The sequence below is a fragment of the Sarcophilus harrisii genome, chromosome 2, assembly GCF_902635505.1.
Source record: "Sarcophilus harrisii chromosome 2, mSarHar1.11, whole genome shotgun sequence".
NCBI classification, from domain to species: Eukaryota; Metazoa; Chordata; class Mammalia; order Dasyuromorphia; family Dasyuridae; genus Sarcophilus; species Sarcophilus harrisii.
The window spans coordinates 432,618,693-432,640,603 of NC_045427.1; the positions used below are offsets into that span (position 1 = coordinate 432,618,693).

At 38.2% G+C, this 21,911-nt stretch overlaps 1 protein-coding gene across 1 annotated transcript in view; it reads right to left on the reverse strand.

The window, feature by feature from the left end:
• Positions 1 to 348: 348 nt before the first annotated feature.
• Positions 349 to 21,911, reverse strand: part of BPIFB3 (BPI fold containing family B member 3) — a 30,732-nt gene continuing 9,169 nt past the window's right edge. The window contains exons 5-15 of the mRNA XM_003758941.3: positions 20,137 to 20,200; positions 19,152 to 19,212; positions 17,878 to 17,969; positions 16,991 to 17,170; positions 15,725 to 15,778; positions 11,204 to 11,374; positions 9,092 to 9,159; positions 5,598 to 5,640; positions 3,599 to 3,662; positions 1,675 to 1,751; positions 349 to 600 (exon numbers count right to left, since the gene is read on the reverse strand). Of these exons, the coding sequence (XP_003758989.1) occupies positions 565 to 600; positions 1,675 to 1,751; positions 3,599 to 3,662; positions 5,598 to 5,640; positions 9,092 to 9,159; positions 11,204 to 11,374; positions 15,725 to 15,778; positions 16,991 to 17,170; positions 17,878 to 17,969; positions 19,152 to 19,212; positions 20,137 to 20,200 (910 nt within the window). The 3' untranslated portion in view covers positions 349 to 564. The remainder of the gene's footprint in view (positions 601 to 1,674; positions 1,752 to 3,598; positions 3,663 to 5,597; positions 5,641 to 9,091; positions 9,160 to 11,203; positions 11,375 to 15,724; positions 15,779 to 16,990; positions 17,171 to 17,877; positions 17,970 to 19,151; positions 19,213 to 20,136; positions 20,201 to 21,911) is intronic.

Here is a 21,911-nt window from a genome sequence, read left to right on the forward strand (position 1 = left end):
AACAGAATTAAGTGACTAGCCCAGTATATGAAGATAGATTTGAACTCAGGGAGATGAGTCTTCCTAATTCCAAGCCCAGTGCTCTATCTACTGTACCACCTAGCTGCCCCAAGCTAATGTTACTTTCCACCAAGAAATGACCATATCATCTGAGGCCTGGATATTTTCATCTCACGCTCCAAATCCGGTTGCTGGTTTACCAGGAAGGGAAGAAAAGAACCAAGAGAAATGGGTATGACTAGAGAGAAAAAATTAGCCAGAGAATGCAGAAATAGTAGAATCCTTTATTGAAATAAGAGCATTTACAGGGGTAAACCCTGAATACTCTCCCAGTTGTACCCCATGTCCTAAAAGATTTTCCTGGGGAAGAACTCATGTGAGTTGTCCTGGGCACCATTGTCAAGGGGTCACAGAAAACCACAAAAGGGCCAGCCCAGTATCCATGGGTTGATTTTTTTTATCTACCCTAAGACCCACAAGGGAATCAGAATAAGAGGAAACCAGAAAGGCTCGAGGGTTTTGCCCATATCTTCAGAAAGTAGCCCTGGGAATTCTTCCATCCCCTCAGCCTCGTGAAACCACAGTCAGCAAGACAGCATTCTGAAAGAACCAATTAAATATAGATCCATTAAATTTCCCTGACCTCCTCCTAGATACATTTCCATCAAACCCTCAACAAGACTATAACCTCAATGATAATAGGCACTATGATTTAGTCATTTCCAGGACCACTACTCTGTGCCCAATATTCCATCTTACCAAAAAGACACTCGGGAAATGTTTGTTAAGTGATCCTAGTAACTTAGTTCAGTAATATTTATTGATTCCCTTTTTGCTTTGTCTTTCTTAGGTCCCCTCACTGTCCATAGCACAGGACCAGAAGCATAGGAGGTGCTCAGAGGAGATGGGTCTTTCTGAGAGACTTGCGTTTAGGTCCCAACTCGGTTACTTAGCAGCTACATAACCCGAATATTGCAATTATTGTTGTATATTGTTTGTTGATTATCATCATTATTATTTAGAGCTGGGGAAAAGGTTTAAAGAGAATCTAATTCAACTTCCTCATTTATAAGTCAGGATATTAAGTAAATTGCCTGAAGTCATAAGATTATAGAAATATCAGAGCCAAGATTCTAAACCAAAGCCTCTGATGTCAAGCCAACTTTCTTTCCTATGCAAAAACTACAACAGTAATGAACAAAAAATGTTCCAGTGCTGTAATTTTTTTTTAAGATTTATGAAGTGCTTTCCCTTTCCTATTCCCATCTATAAATTGAGGACAATAATCCTTGCTTGTTCTGCCCACTTCAGAGCACCAATGCTTATGAAGATCAAACTAGAAAATGAAAGTAACTACTTTGTGTTCAAAAGAAATAGCTAATAAAAAAAGCTAGAATCTATATTGTGTAAGGTTTACAAAGTACTTTATATATGTGAACTGATTTGATCCTCCCAACAACCATAGAATAAGTATAATTATTCCCATTTTTCAAATGTGGAAACTGAGGCAGAGAGGTTAAGTAACTTGACTACGATGTCACATCTAGTAAGGGTCTGTTCTGATTCCAAGTCCTTTGATCTAAACTGCCTCAGGGAGTAAATTATGAGATACTGCCCTCTACTATAACATGAAAAGCCCATCCAAATAAAATCGATTCTCAAGGCCTTACTTACTTCAATGATCTCCAGAGCAGCATTTTTATAGTTCACATTGAGGATCTTAGGCAGAGGGATGCCTACTTCCAATTCCACTGTTATTAAGAATTAGGAAATGTGACATTAGCTGAGATGTGAGGCAAGTTAACTGCTAAATCTAATTGTCAGAGGCATGAACTAAAAGACAAATCCTTCTCCCAGCTCTCCACTGATTCTTTGAATGACTTCAAGCCAATAGATTTCCATCTATAGACCCTCAGTTTTCTTTCCTGTAAAATGGGGAGAAATCATACCACCCACCTTATTTCACAAGGAGGATAGTTGGGGTGATTGTTTGTTGATCAATCAATCTGAGTTGAAACTCAGAGCCACAGAACAATATAAGTAAGAGTTGTCATTAACATGATTCTGTGCCTGACTAGTCCAGTGGGTTAGAACTCTGTACAAAGATCATGTGTTTGGTCCCTATGGTGATAACCACTTAGCTTTGCTCTATCCAAAAGACACAATGTAGATGACTGTCTGTGACCTTGCACTGATATGCAATGAGAGTGGCTAACTCAACACTCATCCCTCTGTTGAAGATATCACTCAGAGATCATGCCATCCTAATGAGTCAGTGCCATTTTAAGGGGAATCTCTATTTTCTGTAGGAAATACACTTTAGTAAATCAGCCACTCAGTAAAGGGAGCTGTGTGAAACCTGGGGTCAACTTAAGACTCTGATAATATTGGAGCTGATTATGAGCACATAGACTCAAAAAGGAATATGTACCACCCCCCCAAAAAAAAAAAAAAAACTGGGATCAGCTACCAATAATTATCAAACCAGGCTATATATTTATGGTATAAATAAATGTATAGGCAATGTTTAAAACAAAATATCCAAAGTTCCCCTTTTCAGGTGACTCTGAAGCCAGACACATAGGACAGAATTGGTAGAAAGACCAAAATTATGCTGTTTAAGAATAGGAAGCAGGAACCGAGGCCCTGATCCAAGACTCAAATTTGTGATCAAAGCCCACAGTAATATTCAATCTGTTTTTCAATCATTCTTTTATGTGCAACTCTTCATGACCTCATATAGGACTTTCTTGGTAGATACTGGAATGGTTTTCAATTTTCTTCTCCAGTAGATTAAAGCAAACAGAAGTTAAGTTACTTAATATAGCTAGTGGATATTTGAGGCCAAATTCGAACTCAAGTTTTCCTCATTTTGAAATTAGCACTCAATCCATTGACCCACCCTTATTTCCCTTACATGTGATTTCTATGCTTTCCACTGGGTCTTGTTTATGGAATTGAAAAGATAGCCGTTCTATCTTACTCATTAACCTCATACACAAAGCTCTAATTCCTAACTTTATGTTTTACACTGAATGTCCAGTATTCCTACAATGTACCAGCTTTTCATATCTGCCTCAGCAATCCCTTGTTGCCTTAAGACTCAACTCAAGTTCCTTTCTACATGATGACTTTCCTGAACCTACTTCCCTCTCTCCACAAACTATCTTGCATTCATCATGCATATTTTCATATATAATGATACAGGTATAATTTTTTTAACTTCACTTTCACCTTTGTACCTTTTACATCTATCACAATTCCTGGCAGACAACACTTAATAAATGTGTGTTGATTGACCATTTGCCAGAAAGTAAATCCTGCCTGTGTGAGAAGACAGAGTTGGGACTCTCAGGAGAGATCCCACTGGTTTTATTCATCAATGGGTTGTAGGCCAAGTATTGAATTGGTTGCAGTTACTTAAGAAACTGCCTATAGAGATCAACCCCAGACAGTCATTAATGCATATAAAAGGTATCTGCTATAGGACCAGTGGTGGAGGAACCATGGATAGAACCTTAACTAGGAGCACCCAGCTAAAGGAAGGGATGGGAATACAGAGATGGAAATAAAAATGACAATGTCAAATGTTCCATACCATTGAGTTTTGGCAAGTAGGCTGCCCGCACGACATCACTGAGCCACTCCTCTATAGGTGAAACCTGAAATGGAATACACAAAGGGGTTGGCAAGTATGGCTAAAGTCCAGTTGTCTCCTTTCCTCCATTAATGTGTGACCTATAGTGTCCATTAGAAGCCCAGTACACTTGCCTCTAGTCCTGCCAGGAGCTGTTTCAGGGAGAGAAAGATCCTCGCTGCCTTCAGACAGCCATATGAGCTATCTGAAGAGAGCTTCGAACAGTACATATATAGCATGTTTGACCTTGTGTGAGTACCTGGATTCCAGTCTCAGCTCTGAGACTTCCTAGAAAAACACCATCTATCAGTGTGCCACCATGTGCACATGATTCCCCCTCTTTAAATCTTGGGTTCCTCTTCTATAAAATGAGAGCAACTGAAACTGAAACTACCAAACCCATGGGGTTATGGGGGGAGGGAGGGGAGGCTTTAGCAACCTTTCATATGACCTACAAACTATTCATGCTTCAAGGTCACCTCTTCATTATTCAACTCACTTTCATGTCCAGTCCTACCTGGAACACTTTTATATTTCTTTTTCCTTAAAACCTTCTCCTTTTCTCAACTTTCCTTATATTGAAGAACCATCATTCTTCCAGTCACCCATTATTTCAGTGTCATCCTCAAATCTTCCCTTTTATCCCACAATATCCAATCAGTTGCCAAATCTTGTTTCTTTCTCTTCATCACCTGCCTCCTCCCTAATTTTTCAATCTTCTTTCACATTACTTCCCTTCACAAATTCGACAGTTTAGTTATACTGACCCACTTGCTAGTTTTCAATACCCATTGGTTCTTTTCCTGCCTTTATACCAGGTGTTCCCCATGACTAATACATGATCCCTCCTCTCCTCCACTTCTTTTAGGATTCATTGATTTCTTGAAGCCTCAATTAAAATGATACTTTTTTGCAGAAGGCCTTTGTTGGTTATTCTCCCTACCCTAACTGTTTGGGCTTTCTCCTTTAAAATTACATTGTATCTACTTTCTACATAGCTTCTATTTATCTTCATAGATACATCTTATCTCACTGATTAGAATGTAAAGTCCTTGAGAACAGATAATGTTTTTGCTTTTTCTTTATATCTCCAGTGCTTATCACATAGCAAGCATTTAATGTTTGTCAAACGAATGAAACAGTCTCAAAAGGTAATATTTGTCCTCCATAACTATTGGTTCTAAGGGCACAAGTGTCTTCACAAACCTGACCATTCCTTTAAAAGTCACCAGAGATTGGGGCAGCTAGGGGGCACAGTGGATAGAGCACCAGCCTTGGTTCTAAAACTTCCTCTTTCAGGTTTCCAAGGATCACCTAATTCTGGCACTCAAGAATCCCAGTTAATCTCTACACCAAATAGTTGTGTTCTGTCCAGAGCATCAGCCTGATATTGTAGAAAAGACAAGTAATTAAGAGTTGTTAATTCTAGGTTTGAGTTGCTCAATCTCTATACCTCCCTGCAGCTTCTTTAAAAATGGATGTTAGTAGACATGCCTTATTGTGAGGGTCATCTGAGAGAATGGATGGGATTGTGGTGAGTTATCCATTGGCCCGCACTGGGCCACCAAAATTATCCTAGGAACTTCAAGTCACAGTATGCATCAGCAGTAAATTAGAAAGGGAAAAAGATACTCACCAAAGGGAGAAGATAGAGAGGGGATAGGAGCAGAAGAAAGTTTATCATGCATATCTTTGAGACACAGCATCAGTGGGCTGCAGCTGCCTCCTTGAATCTGCTGGATATCTGACTGCCTTCCCTATAGCATCTCAGACCCTCCAAGTGATTGTACTCTGATTCTTTGAACCCCAGGGACATGTTCTTTCTGGGATTGAGGTTAATGAAAACAGTGGGGATTGTGTAGCTAAGCCCATTCTTTTCACATAAGCAATCTATGGTGTTCTGGATGATCCAGGAGTAACCCACTCCCTTTTAACCCCAAGACCTTCCCCAAAAACTTACATCAAAGTTAGAAGAATAGGAAGAAACCAATTTGGTAGTGAGTCTGCAGAGATAAAGAGAAATATTGACAGGTTATATATTGTGTGTGTAGGTCTCCCAAAGAGAAAATAGAAGAGAGCTTACAAAACTTGAATGTAAGCCCCAGAGCTTCCTCCAAACTCATACATTTCTCTAAAACTTTATTCCTATTAGGAATAATTAGAGATCATGTGGTCCAAACCTTTCATTTTGTAGCTAAAAAAAACTCTGGTCCAGAGAAGAAAGAAAAGAAATAGTGCCTACAATGTTCCAGGCACCATGCTAGTTAGTCTCTCTACAAATATCACTTCATCTGATGCTCACAACAGCTCTGGGATGTGGGTTCCCTCATTTTCTCCATCTTACAGATGGTAAAACTGCGGCAGACAGAGATAAAATGACTTGCCTATCCAGGGTTACACAACTAACTAGTAAATGTTTGAAACCAGATTTGAACTCAGGATAGGGACTGTCTTTCTTTTTATTAATTGGATTTATTAACTGGATTCCCAACATTTAGCATAGTCCCTAGCTAAATTAAGTGCCACAGTAGGTACTTAATAAATGTTCATTGGACTGAGCTAGGTCTTCCTGACTCCAGGCCCAACAGACAGTAATCTACCTGATGTCACATGGCTAGGAAATGACAGAGCAAGAATTGAAGCCAAGTTTCCTGATTCCAAATCCACCATTATTTCCATTATACTAAGCTGACCTCCACAGCCCAAAGAAACAAGGAAGAGCCAGAAGAATGAAAAGAGAGGGGAGGGCAGCCTTAGACCACTAATCACAATGGCTAGTTTGGATTGCTGTGCTTTTGTTGGGGCCCAGAGAGAGACAAATCCTTTTGGTTCTGAGAACAAAGAGAGGAAAAAAAAAAGGAATGGGGAAAGGGAATTGTGGATAGTTCTGATATATATGGAGAGGCTGTGGTTTGAGGAGAGTTCTTTTAGAATATCTCCTATGTCCTTATCCCTGGAAGAGATTGTTCTGCCTTTAATTCACTGTGGCCTCTGAGCCACTGGCTTCTCCCCTGTTAAATGAAGAGAATAATACACTATGAGAGTTCTTAACTCTGTGTCTGTGTGTGTCTGTGTGTGTGTGTGTGTGTGCGCGCGCACGCGCGCGCTCGCATATATACATATATATATATGCAGTCCGGCCAAGCCTATAGAGTCTTTCACATAATAATGCTTTTAAATGCAAACAATTAAAATATATAGACTATAAAAGAAACCAATTATATTGAAATACAGTTATCAAAAAATATTTAAACAGATGCCCAAGTTCAAGGACCCCAGATTAAGAACTTCCAGACTAGATATTTTCTGAAGTCCTTGACTGAAAATAAATCTCTTACTTACTAAGGGTTAAGGTATTAAATGCCTTGGAAGGGAATAGCTGATTATCTGAGAACACATTGGATTAGCTTATCACTTAAACCATAACCTTGAGGCACAGGAGATTTGGGAAAGAGGCTGTGTCAACCAACAATTATAATTTTTTAACAGACAAGGAATTTAAAGAGAGGAAGCCTAACATCCATACACCATTGATTAGAGTTAAGATGTAAACAAAACTCTAAATCAAGAATAAGCCAATTGTTCTTTTCTGAAGCTTAACATTAATCTGTCTCTTTGCACTGCCTAGTCAGACAACCTGCTCAGCCACTGAAAAAGTCAAATGTGCCTGGGTGAGCCTGTCTCAGGCCAATCTAAGAAAAGAAATATGGCAAGGGGGATTTGAAAGTTAGCTGGTGAGAACAAAAGTTGGAGATGAGAGAGAGGGACCCTTAGCATTCAAAGGTCATTGTGTGGGCTCTGAGGAAAAAAGGAAGGAAAGAAGGAAGGAAGGAAGGAAGGAAGGAAGGAAGGAAGGAAGGAAGGAAGGAAGAAGGGAGGAAGGAAGAAGGGAGGAAGGAAGAAGGGAGGAAGGAAGGAAGGAAGGAAGGAAAGAAGGAAGGAAGGAAGAAAGGAAATCAGCATTTATTAAACACCTACTGATTGCTACAGTAATTACGAATGTCATCTTTTTTGATCCTCATAACAACCCTGGGAAATAGATGCTTTTATTATCTTCATTCCACAAAACAGGAAACTGAAGCAAACAGAAATTAAGTGGATTGACCAGAGTCACACAACCAGAAAGTATGTAAGACTAGATTTTAAATTTAATTCTAGGCCCAGCATGCCATCCACTGTCCCCATTTAGCTGCATCAAGGCTGGCTATCTAGTCAAGGTCCTAAAATGAAAAGTGTGAGGGGGTGCTCTCATCTAGTCAGATCCAGTCACAGCCAACTACTTCCTTTTATGAGACGACTTTAGCTTAAAAAGGCCAAGGTTTCTTCCTGCATGTCATGACATCACCTCCCTGATATCTTAATCATCTTTGAAAATGAAGGATAAACAATAACATATATGCATATATAATGTACATATTACTCTATATAAAGAGGGGACTAAACTTTCAGACTCAGATATAGGAAAATAGATAGCCCAGTGGACAGTACACTATACCTGGGGTCAGGAAGACATGAGTTCAAAAATCTGATCTCATAAACTTTTTAGCTGTTTGACCCTGGGTAAATCTGTATGCCTCAATTTCCACATCTGTAAAATGCTGATAATAATCACACTTATAGCCCAAGGATAAAAATAAGTAACATTTAGAGGGGGAGGGAAGAAGGCATAACCAACAATTATACTAACTTTGTTCAATTTGATCTACTGTCTTAGCAATCAACCTGCCACCAATTGAGAGATATTTAATAGACTATAGAAAAACCAATATTTTTACCCTGGTAAAAGGATAAAAAAAAATGTAAGCAATGACTGTGTAAAAGAGAAAATATACTCTCAATACCAACAGCAATAGAATGTAGATTGGTGGAATAAAAGGGGCAAATGATTTAAGGTCAAAAGACATGACTTCAAGTACTAACATTTCCCAGATGTAAGCATGAGCAAGTCACTTCCTTTCTTTGGGTATTAGTTTTCCAATCTGTAAAATAGGGATGATATTACCTACTTAAATAGAGAAGTTATTAATAATAACAAGTAAAAATGAACAAAGTATTATACAATAATAGACTCAGAAATGTATTTCTTTATGATTATCTCTGAAAAGTTTAATTCGGTTACAATAAGTTAACACCAGTTAAGTCTAGTATGAGGAAGTAGAATGAGCACTGGTGTCTCTAGCTCTGAAGAACTCCCCTTCAAGGATCCTCTCTTTGACCCACCCTCTTTCAGGTCTTTTGACCTGGTTTTCAATCCTGGCTCCATCACTTTCACTTCTGTGACTTTGGACAAGAGACTTAACCTCCCAGACTTTCAGTTTCTTCATCTGTAAAATAAAAGGATTAGACTAGATGATCTCTAAATTCCTTTTCGCTTCTATTCAAAAGGCACTGTGAAGTGGATAATGCAAGTCCTTCTATATTTAAAAGCACAAAAAAGAGGAAATAAAATCTTACCGTTCCAGGGAGAGTGATATGTGTAGTTTAGTTGCTGAGGTAGCTAGCTGAGCACTCATTGCCAGTACCTTGATGAAAAAAATAAACATATAAGCAACATTAATCTGATTTTCTGTCAGTTTTCAGGGCATTGAAATTGAATGAAAAAAATAAAATTGGCATGCCTCACTTTATGGAATATAAACATAAAAGTTGAATTTTATGCCAACTGTTTCTCTTTGAACAATGTTTTTATTCCTTATTTTTGTTGATAATTTTTGTTTACATCCAAGATTCATTTCTAAATATGTCTCTCTTATTTCCTTATCTATCATCCTTAATTTTTAAATTAATCATAATTTTTAAAGAGAAAGATGGTTGTTCAACAAAATCAATTAACACCACCGACTTTATGTAATAGTATGTGTCATATCCACACCCCTAGGCAGATCTTCACTTCTGCAAAGAAAGGTGGGAAAATGTACTTTATCTCTTGGACCAAATTTCATTTATTCAGCCTTTCTTTCTTCCTTCTTCTGTTCTTTCTTTTTTTTTCCTCTCCATTTACTCATTGTTGTCATCTAATAATTGTATTCCTGGTTCTACTTATCTTCCTCTGCGTCAATTCTTTGAACAATCTTAATTAAGTAAATCTTTCCATTATCTCAACAACCCCACCCCTCATGCCCCCTATGGAATCAGAGATAATTTCCCAGATGAAAAACAAAAAAATGTTTGCACATGAAAAAAAAAAATAGTACAGAAATTTAAATACTGAAGAGACTATAAATTCCAGGATTGTGAGTGGAAGAAGCACTGAGCTACAATAAGGAGACTTTATCCCTGATACTTACTGGAAAGTTATTGTTGTTGATTGCCTTTCATTCTTGAAGAGAATCATGACATTAGGCAGGCAATGCCATGACATGCAAGTGAATTGAATTTAAGTGAGGGAGAGCTGTACAAGGTCACCTGCCTCACTTTCCTCTCCAGAGCCTTCTAAGTCCAGTGGCCAGATATAGATCAAGACAAATGGAGATGATCCTGGATGCAGTGGGAGACCTTGGCCTTTTAAAGATAAGGTCTTCAACAGATCTCAGGGAGTTATTTGATTTCCTAGTAAGAAAGGCAGCCAAATGGCTCAGTGAATAGAACCTCAAGTTTGGACTGGATTCAAATATGACCTTAGACACTTCCTAGTGGTGAGACCTTGGGCAATAATTTAATCTCTGTCTTCCTCAGTTTCCTCATCTATAAAAGGGTAATAATAATAGCAATTATCTCTCAAAGTTGTTGTAAGAATTAAATGAGAATATTTGTAAAGTGCTTGGCAAACCTTAAAGTACCATACACATGGTAGCTGTTATGCCTTTTTGGATTATATATTCTCTAAGTTTACTTTCAGTTCTAACTTTGTACTAAGGTCTCTTTTAGTTCTGACATTATTTATTCTATTTTTCTATAGCCCTTTCCTGACCCTCTATTCATCTCTCTGCTCCTTCATTGTGCATTTCACCAGAAGGAGCTATCATCCAGTATGTATTCCTGCTCCAACAATCCTTAAATGTAAGGGGTTAGGCATTTCATCACAGAGCCCTGATTTTCCTGGGCATCTGTAGGTTGGCACCTGAAGGCCAAGAAGTTGTAAGAAGAAATCTAGACTCCTGAGGTAAATATAGTGTTTGACCTCTCAAGTGTAATATGCTGCTGTTATGTCTATCATTGTTGGTATTGTCATCATTATTATCAAGAATAACACATATTATATAGTATAATACATATATAGAGAAATTGAAGCTTTACAATAAATTTTATCACAAAAACCTAAGACAGAGGTAGTGCAATGAATATTGTCCTCTTGAGGAAATTGAGGCTCAAAGAAGTGAAATTATTTTCTCAAGTTCATGTAAACAATAAATGGTAATGATGAAGCTCAAACTGGAGTCCTCTGACTTCCAATCCAATGGTGGCAGTGGCAGTGGTAGTCGTAACCATACTAAGTAGGATAGTCAGGATTTGAATTCAAATCCTCACATTATGAATTCTATGACATTTCCACACTTTTCATTGTCACCTCAACTTAGATGTTTTCTGATCTGTGATCCCAGAAAAGCAGAAAGGCTAGATGCTCACCGAATTCAGTGAAAATAGGGATTGAGATGTCCCATGGGGGTGGTAAACAAACACTTCCATAGATGCAGTGAGGGACAAAGAGGCTTTCCCACTCTTGAGCACAAACGTTGGTACTTCCTTCACTCTCAATGAGATCAACAAAAATTGGTCTGGGGGTAGAGCTCCCAGGGCCTATGGGAGAAATGAGAGTCAGTTTCCACAGTAAAGGGTAAGGAACAAAACAGTCAAAAAACAACATAAATTTAAAATTAGAAAGTTTTAGAGCTCAAAAGAACAGTAGATTCTGAAGATTAAATAAGAGGAGCAAGGGAGAGAATCCCAGCCTCCTAGTGCTAGAAAAACAGCTGTCATTAGGATAAAACAATCAGGGATTTTCCCAAGGGCATCAAAATTGGGAACTGTGATAACAGTACTTGTATTCCTTTAGCAATTGATGCAGAAACAATCAAGCTTAACTCCTAGTTAGCAAAAATAATTAATTAATATAGAAAACCATTAGAGTTCCAACCCCTGCCCTCTGCTCCCCTCTTCCTCACCCATCAGGGGCCCTAAGGTAATTCAAGTATACTTGGGGTTTCTGTCTCCCTTACACCTCAGTGTCCCAGGGCCTTTATCACATCCAAGGGTCTTTTCTCAATATCCAAAATTCCCTCAAAAATCCCTGAATTTGTCTTTAAAAGTTGTTTGAGGCTATCTTTAGATTTCCTTGTCCCAGGTGACAAAATTGCTAGTCATAGCTCTTGGTGGTAGGGAATTTCAGAAATTCCTCTGGTTGGCACAGATCTGCACTGATGCTCTTTAGGAAAGGGAGATGCCTGTGCAAACTTTCAGGAACTTTCTAGTCTAACCCAAGCCCTACATCGCTATCTCCTGGCTGACTTCATACCAGATCACAGAGTACTTAACAACTTAACCCCTTTTCCATCTCTTGCTCTGGAAACCCTAATCAAAGCAGCACAATATCCAATAGTTCTGCATCCCCTCATAGTCTTTCCCTGTCCAAAATACTTTCTTCCTGATCACTATATTTAATATCTTCCTCTATTAAATTCATTGAGGAAAGGGACTAGCTTTTTATTTTTGTATCCACAGCTATTATCACAGTACCAGGAACAGAAAGTGATAAATGAATGCTTTTTCTTTCATTCATTATTCAAGTCCTAAATTTCCAAAACTTCACTTGGACATCCGAATCTATGTCACCTATCTTTTCTTCTAATCAGAAAGTTCTATCTACTATCTAACCAAAATTCCTTTAACACCCACTTTGTCTGCTCAGATGAACAAAAACATCCTTTCACTCACATACATAACACTAGTGTATGACACATAAGATTATTTTGCCCATCTCTCCCTCTATTACTGGAGGAAAAAATACGTGTTTTTTTAAATATCACACTTGATTAATCTAAATTTAGATTTATTTACCTTCAGATACTTTATATTCCAGCCAAACTGCACTATTCTGCCTATTTCTTTTTTTTTTCTTCTACCTCTCTACCTTTGCTCAAACATCCTCCCTGTTGGAAATGAACTTCTTCCTTTCTCTCAAAGGAGAAGTGACTACCTTTCTTCATGAAACTTTCCTTGTTCTCCACTGTTCCCAATCCATTTCCCAATCCAGCTAATTCTGTCCCCACAGCACCTCTTGCATCCATCCTCTTCTTTCCACTCCCATAGCAACCACACTAGTTAAAGACTTCACGTTTCATCTAGACTCCGCTACTCAAAAACTTCCATTGGCTCCCTATTTCTCCTAGAATCAAATACAAAAGCTTTACCCTGACAGTTCAGAGACCTGCATGTAACACCTTTCCAGACTTATAATAGTTTCCATTAATTGTAAACCTTTGAGGGTAAGGACCATAGTATCTTCAAGTGTTTGATAAATATGGTATCCTTGTTGACTTGACATAGTAAGTACCTACTAAATGCTTGATGACTGAATTAGATGACACTCCATCTCCAACTTATTTTGGCAGTCTTGTTTCACATTACTTACCCCCATATACACTATATTGCAGTCAAATTGGCAGTCTGTTGTTACCTAAATACAAATTTCCATGTCACCCCTCTATACAGACCATCCTTCATGTCTAGAATATAATATCTCCACAGTTCCACCTTTCAAGAATACTTATTTCATTCCAAGGTTTAACTCAGGGGCTAGGAAGCTGATCCCTCCAACTGAAACAGATCTCTGTCTCCTCAGGTTTTCTTATATCATTTTGTCAAATCTCCCCTTTTCAAGGTCCACTATCCAGGCAAACTGCTTTTTTGCTATTCACCTCACATAATATCCCATTTTTCTCTGTGTGTACTTTGGTACTAGCTGTACTGTATGTCTGACTTACCCTCTGTTCTTAAATTCAGCTTCTCAAAAACTCTAGTTTTCTTGAAAATTTAATTCAAACACTTCCTTCTATGTGAACCATTTCCTGATTCAACTACTAATGCTCTCCCTCCTAAATATATTTATTTTTTTTGTATTCTGTATAGATAGATAGACAGACAGACAGTCAGACAGACTAAAAGGTCCTTGAGAGCAAGCATCTTTTTATTATTTATCTTCAATTGCTAGCATATAGTTAGGGCAAGTAGAAAACTCAATGGATACTGTCAGGAAGTTGTTGTTCAGTCATTTTCAGTCCAACTCTTCATATCCCCATTTAGAGTTTTCTTGGCAGAAATACTACAATTGTCTGCCATTTTCTTCTCCAACTCATTTTACAGATGGAGAAACTGAGGCAAACAGGGTAAAAGGACTTGCCCAGGACCACAAGCTAATAAGCATCTGAAGTCAAATTATGAACTCAGGAAAATGAGTCTTCATGAACTGAGGAATATGATTACTATCTAGTTGTCTCTAGAGTCAGGAAGACCTGAGTTCAAATGCGGCCTCAGACACTTACAGCTGTGTTGCTGTAGGCAAGTACCTTTACTTCTGATTGCCACAGTTGCTCATCTAAAAAAATGATCTGGAAAAGAAAATACAAACAACTCTAGCATCTTTGCCAAGAAAACCCCATTGACAGTATTGGCGTGGTGTAGTCCATGGGGTCACAAGAAATTGGATAAAACTCAACAACAGTAGGGAATTAACAAATGTTTATTAATTTTATCCTTCTCTTCCCCAATTATACTCTTCCTTGTATTATACTTATCTGTATATGTGTTACCCAATGAATGCATCTGTTCCTTGAAGATACAGGATTTTTCCATGAGATCTCATAAGATGTCATATAAGGAATTTTACAAACTTTAATATTCTATGTAAATGTAGGCTGTCATTGTTGCTGCCCTTATTTCTGTATTCCCAAGGGTTTCTATCATTCTTTACAGCATTTAACACTTGTTGAAATTAAATTAATTGAATGCAATGGGCTCAAATATCGTCTCTTCCTCCTGAAAAATCTCAAAGCCCTTTGCCTGGACTTTCTTCCACTTTCTGTTTTGTATTTCACTCACACTTACTTGAAGCACACTTATTTCTATATTTATCTTCTCCCTCCCCCCACTCTCCCCACTTTTTTCCCCTCCCACCCATGTCATTAGTATATAAACTTCTGGGGAAGAGTCTCTTAAGTTTTTTCTGTTTTTGCATCCCTATCACCAAGGACAGGACTCTGCATACTAAAAATACTAAACCAGTTTGCTAAATGATTTAATCAATCTTTATAAAGTGCCCTCATTTTTCTCTAAGTCCTCTTTAAGCCAACTATAACTTCAAATTTTACTTCCATGAAAATTTGTTCTCAAGAAAAATTGTATCAGCCAGATATATCTGAACATGAATTTTTAATAACATCAATAAAGGGAGCTTTGGAGATGCTCCAATCCAATTCCCTTATTGTACAAAGGAAGAAATTGATGCCCAAAGATAGGAAATTACTCTTTCAAGATCACATAGTTAATTAATGGCAAAACCAGAACTACAAAGAACCAATGTCTGTGATCTTCTTTGTATCCTGGTCTCTCTTGAGGCAAATTCCCAGCATCCCAAGCAAATTCAAGTGAGGGAGAAGAACTGGACCAGTCAACACCCTCTTGCTATTGGGGAGAGGGAAGGGAATTGGACTCTGAGAGAGACAATCCAACCTGGGGTGCAATTGTGAAGAGAAAAAGGGACACCTTCCCATCCCTCTCCTCTGACCTACACTGGCCTCTAACTGTCCAACTTCATCCTCTCCCAGACTTGTCTTTCCCTCAATGCCTACAGATACAAAGTCCAAAGGGAAACACATTCTCCTGGATGTAGCATGGAGGAAATACCCCTCCCCTAAAGGTCTTGGCATCTGGACAAACCCCTCATATTCTGGGCTGTAATTACAGCTCTAATTCCTACAGTCAAATCAAATAGGGTGGACCCCATTCAGCCAAAAGTGTAGTCCAAGACTAATTAAACGTACCATTTTCTCTAATGATCCACTTAATATGTTTTGTTTTGTTTTTTGCAGGGAAGGAGGGCCCAGAGGGGAGGAGACAGGCCAGGAAGGAAGACAAGGTGACTACTTTACCTACCTTAGGAAGCAGTTCTGCCAAAGCTGTGCTTGTCATGGGAACACTGCTAGGAACCTATACCCAAATCAGACACACCCAATTAATGGAGGAGTCATATATGTAAGGCTTGAAATGGTGATTGGGAGGATGGGGCTTAAGGAGAAGAAACAAAAGCAGTGAGAAATGTCAATGATCTATGAGACCATTTCCCCACCTTTCCTTCTATCTGTACTAATTCTTCATAAACACACATTTGTATATGAAAATGATATATTATTTTATAGATTATATGTAACATGTATATATGTATATATATGAAATATACAGTGTATTTGTCACATGTATCATTTATATAGCAGTTTAAGATTTGCAAATATTTTACAAATATTGCCTCATTTGATCTTTACAACAATCCTGAGAGATTGGTGCTATGATTATTCCCATTTTGCAGATGAAGAAAATGAAGCAGAAGTAAATAACTTGTCCAAGATCATACATCTAGTAAGTATCTGAGGCTGGATTTTAATTCTTGTTTACTAGTCTAGGTCAAGCTCACCACTTCACTATTAACTGTCTTTATGGTTTTTCTAGGCACTTTTTTTCATCGTTTACCCTCTCAATAGAGACTGGCCTCATTATATTCCTTTTAATATATGAAGAAACTGAGTTTCAGGGAAATAACTCACACTGTCTATATTTAAAGTGTTTTTAAAAGGCTCACCAAACAGTTTCCTTAGCACAATTCTATGACTTCCAAGGATTTATTATGCTCGGTTTTTTTTAGTTGAGGAAGCTGAGATCTGGAGAGGTGGATTTGATTTGCCAAGATCATACAGCTAGTTACTGACAGAGATAAGGTTTAGACTATGCACCTTTTCTCTGAATCCAAGGCTTTTTATTTCAAACCTCACTACTTCCCATGTTCCCTTCAAGACAAATACCAGCCCAAACTCAAAGGAGAATATGAAAAGTGGTCCAATGATGGATTCAGGGTTGAAAAGAACCTTAAAGATTATCTGGTTCAATTCCTTCATTTACAGATAGGGAAATTAAGGTTAAGTTTAAATGACTTGATCAGGATCATAGAGATTAAGTAGCAGAGCTGGAACTTGAACCCAGGATCTCCAAACTGAATTCGTGTTTTTTTCCACTGAGCAGAGTTGGAGAAGTGCTCCAACCTCTTCACTGAAATGGCAGTAGAACAAGATGTCTGAGCCCAACAGAGAAGATCACCCCCTATGCAGGCATTACTATACCTGTAATAAGTCCTAGCCCTATGTCACTTACCAGTTCGGGTGTGATGTCAATGTCCAGAGCCCCATTGCTTTTCAGGAGTTCAAATACAGTGTTGAAGAGGTACAATGGCACTGTCACCTGGGAGGTGTGATCCTCCTTTGGAGGCACATTGATGGGCTTTGGAGGCTCAGGAAAGTCAATCACATCACCAGCCACACTCTTTACTATAGGCTGAAGGCAAAAGGATAGTGGGGCAAGATGGAGAAAGTAGGAAAGGATATTATTCTAACTATGTGTATTGGCTTCCAACCCCCATATGGACCCCAGCCTTGCCACCCATGACCATGCATGACAACAACGGACCCTGGGACTATGGGCATTGCTATCCTGAAGAACAACACTCTAAGAAAGATGTAAAAGTTGCTTTCAAACCTCCAAACAGCTGCCATAAGGAAAGAGGGATCAGACATGGTCTTTTGGCTCCCAGAAAGTAGGACTGGAGCCAATAGGTAGAAATTACAGTAGGGCAGACTTCAATTCAATATAAGGCAGAATTTTTTTTTTAAATCAGAACTATTCCACAATAAAATAAGCTGCTCAGGAGATAATGAGCTACCTACTGGAAAAGAAGAGGGAAACAGAAGTAGTATAAATAGAGATTGAATGACCACTTCCCAAGAAATAGAGAAGGGTTTCCTATTCAGGTATGGTTCGGGATTTTTCAGTTCTCTTTTTAAGTCTGAAAGCTATTCTTTCAATAAAAGCTGCCATGAACCCTATCCAGCTAAGCACCTACATCCAAGTTTTCTCTAAGAAGCATCTAGATGGCTGAAGAATGACCTGCAACAGTCCCAAGCCCCCCACCTTTACAGAAAGAAAAAGGTGAGTCATTCACAAATCTCATTTATGACACTTTAGATCTTTTTAAGCTGACTCACATTGATGTCCAACTGGATATACTGGTTGGAGATGAGGGGCAGGGTAGCCAATGTGAATTCCACAGTGCCCAGGGCACCAAGGGGAACAAGGGCTATAAGAAAAAAGAATGGAGTATCATTAAATTAGAGAATGAAGTATCATTAAACTAGAGACTACCCACTATACCTTTCCTATGCATCTGTATTCAAAATTTCACATTAACTTTTATAAATAGGTTCATGGAACTCAGTTTAATGTTTTCAAGCATCTAATATGTGTTTTAGTTGAAATAGTCTTAGAAGTGAGTTTTCTCATGAAGTTATGCTGAGTGAAGTGAATAGAACCAGGAAAACATTGTACATTGTACATAGTAACAGCAAGATAGTGTAATAATCAACTATAACAGACCTAATTCTTCTCAGCAATACTGGGATCCAAGATAATTCCAATAGACTCGGGATGGAAAATGCTATCCACATCCAGGGAAAGAACAATGGAAACTGAATACATTCTATTTTCCCTTTTTTGCTGTTTTTTTTCTTTCTCATGGGTTTTCCTTTTTGTTTTTATTTTTCTTTCACAACATGATAAATATGGAAATATGTTTGAAGTGATTGTACATGTATAACCTACATCAGATTGCTGCTATCTTGGGGAGAGGGGAAGTAAAGGAGAAAAAGGGAAATTTGGAACTCAAAATCTTAGAAAAATGGATATTGAAAACTATCTTTACATGTAATTAGAAAAAAATAAATGTATTAAGAATTTTTCTTCATTAAAAAAATTTAAGTGATGTTCTCACTGCATGAGAGGCAGAGTGATACAATGGAAAGAGAAGCCAAATTCAAATCCTGCCTCTGTGCTGACTACTTGTGTGACTTTGGACAGATCACTTGGGGTTTTATGGACCTGAGTTTTCGTCATCTGTAAAAAGCAGTAGTACTGTCTAAGTCAGAGGCTGCTGTAAGGATGCATTGATCCATATAACACTTTAGTAAACTGGAAGCTCTATAGAACTGTCAGTTCTAATTATTAATAGAGATATCACACATCTGTTCACATCTGCCCAATGAGGTCCAGAGCTTTTATTCATGTTCTCTAGATAGATTTGCCTAACAAAAAGCCTTGTAAAATATATAGGACAAGAATTATCAGTCCCATTTTTTATAGGAGGAAACTGAGTCTCCAAGAAGGAGAATAATCAGGCCAAGTTCACACAGACCTTAAGTCCTTATGTGACAATAGAGAGAGAAACAGAAGAAGCCAAGCAAAGAGAACGGTCCCCATGACTTACACAGCACAGAGCCCAGGAGTTCATTCACCACTTCAAGGACACTGTTCACAATAGGACACAGCTGCATGGAAGAGAAGGAAGACACAATTGGAAGAGTCTTGGGATTGTAGGATTTAGGGAAGGTTGGACTAGATGCTCCCTTTCCATTCTAGATCCCATGATCCCTCTCTGGGCTTCAATTGCTCTTTCCATAACATGGATTCTTTAGATAATAGTGATGATGATGATGATGATGATAATGATGATGATGATGATGATGATGATAAAAATAATAACATTTATATATAGCACTTTAAGGATTGCAAAATGTTATATATACATTCTTCATTGCTTACAACAATCCTAGAAAGATGGTACTATTATTATCGCCATTTTAGGTTAAAGATTCTGACATGGATTAATCATACAGAAATAAGTGTTTGTGTAGGTTTTAAATTCAGGTTTTCCTGATCTCAAATCTAGCAATTTACTATGTGTTTCCTGTCACAACCCCTCTGCTCCTTGATTTTTTCAATCACAAAATGTGGGGATTAAACAAAATGACCTTGAAAGTTCTTTCTAGCTTTAATTCTATGATAGTATGATCTGGAATAAATTTCTACCCAAGTCATTTAAGCTCTACCTCAGTTTCCAAATCTGTAATAGCACCCATCTTCAAGGGTTGTTGCAAGGATAAAATGAGATGGTAAGTATAAAACACTTTGCAAACCATAAATCACTGCATAAATTCTAGCTGTCATTATTATAATTATTAATATTATCAACATCCTTGTTTCCCTGCCTCTTCTGACAAAACTCCTAACTGTTATGGGAGCTGATAGGCTCAGATGAAATTACCTAAGAAGGTTTTCATGAGGGAATTTTAGATGCAGAGATTTAAGGGCTTAACTTGGGTGTCATTTTGTGGAGTTACATAAATTTCCCAGCAGGATCCAGACTTCCAGGGTCAGCTGGAGGGCAGCAACTTGGCAGTTTGGAGACTCACCAGTCTGGGCAGCACCCTGAAGACTGTCTGTTCCACCACACCAAAGAGTGGGGCTGGCAGCAGCCTAAGCCAAAGCAACAGAAGGGTTAATCCTAGAACGTGCAGGACCACATGTTCCCTAAGGGATGGGAGACCCTTATTTCCCTCCAGGGTTTTCATGGTTCTGAGGCCAGTCTAGGGCTTGTGAGAAGCACAAGATGTCTCTAGGAGGCAGAGTAGGTATGGCACATTCCAGCCTTTTTACATATATGACTCTCCTTAACATAATCAATGGTTCAATCACCATGACCTTCTTAATGTTCTCAATGCAGGCTTCTCCACATCTGTCTCCATGCCTTAGCACTGATTGCTCCCCATGCCTGTATCATCCTTCTCTCCCCAGCCTCCCCACATCAGCCTCTTAGTATTCCCTGATTTGCTTCAAAACTCAGCTCAAATACCACCTTAACCTTTCTGTGTCCTGGACCCCTTTGACAGTCTTATGAAACCTGTGGATAGACCCCATCTCTAAAGAATGAATGTTTTTAAATCCATAAAATAAAATACATTTTATTGCAAGGGGAATTAATTATATTGCTATAATTATCAAACAATATGCACATATATATTTGTGTGCATGTACATATATACATTTTTAAAAACCAATTTCATAGATCCTGAGTTAAGATTCTTTGTTTGACATGGTCTTTCCTGTTTCCCCTAGTTGCTAGCACACACAAACACATACTAATGTGTTTATATGTGTGTGTATATATATATATATATATATGTATATATGTGTATATTGTATAATATATACACCTATGTATTCATCTTCCTCATTAGAATGCAAGCTCTTTAAAGGACACTTTTGTTTTGTTTCACTTTTTTTAAACATCCCCAGCATTTAGCACAGTTCCGGCATATAACAAGCACTTACTAAATGCTTGTAGGACAGCTAGGTGGCACAATGGAAAGAGTGCTGAACCTGAAGTTAGGAAGATTAATCTTCCTGAGTTCAAATCTGTCTAATAAATGTTTGTAGATTGGTTAACTAGAGGACCCATGAATAAAGAGGCAGGTATGCTATTTGCTCCCCTAAATATTTATATCCCAGCAAAATCAGGCTATAGCAAAACCTCAGGGCTACCTTGAAAAGTAAAGATCTTAGAAAGGAAAGTCTGGAGGTAGAAAATAGAAGGCAGAGAGTTAGTTACAAGCTGACTCAATGTAGGGCTCTTACAGTCTCAGCTTCTTTTTTCTCCATTCCTTGCCTTCTTCAATTCCTATTCCAGAAGCTCCCATTACTGCCCCAACTCCCACCCAAACTGATCAGGTCTTATTTAAAAGATCTTAGCAATACCTCTGCCCAAGTGTGCCATCAGAAGCAATGCCAGGATTCTTCTTGTTTTCTTTACTAGGGAGTTCTAGCCTAAGATCCAAGGTTCTCTGAGAATACCTGTCCCTCACCTACTGGGGAGATGAAGAGGATGGGAGGAGAATAGAGCATACACTATCACAGCCCTATCTATTGGCTCAGAGCTTTGATATGAGAAATTGTTCACTTCAATCTCATTCTACCGACATCATCATTCCATAAGAATTTAAATGACATATGAATTTAAAGTGGGCTTAAGTCTAATGTTCCCTAGGAGAGTTCAGTCATTGGTAGATGACAGAGAAATACAAATTATCCAAACTGATTAACCCACAGAACAGAATCATAGATCATAAAATGTCAAAACTTTAGAAGATATATGTTATATAGACTGAAAAAGTTGAAAGAAACTCTGAAA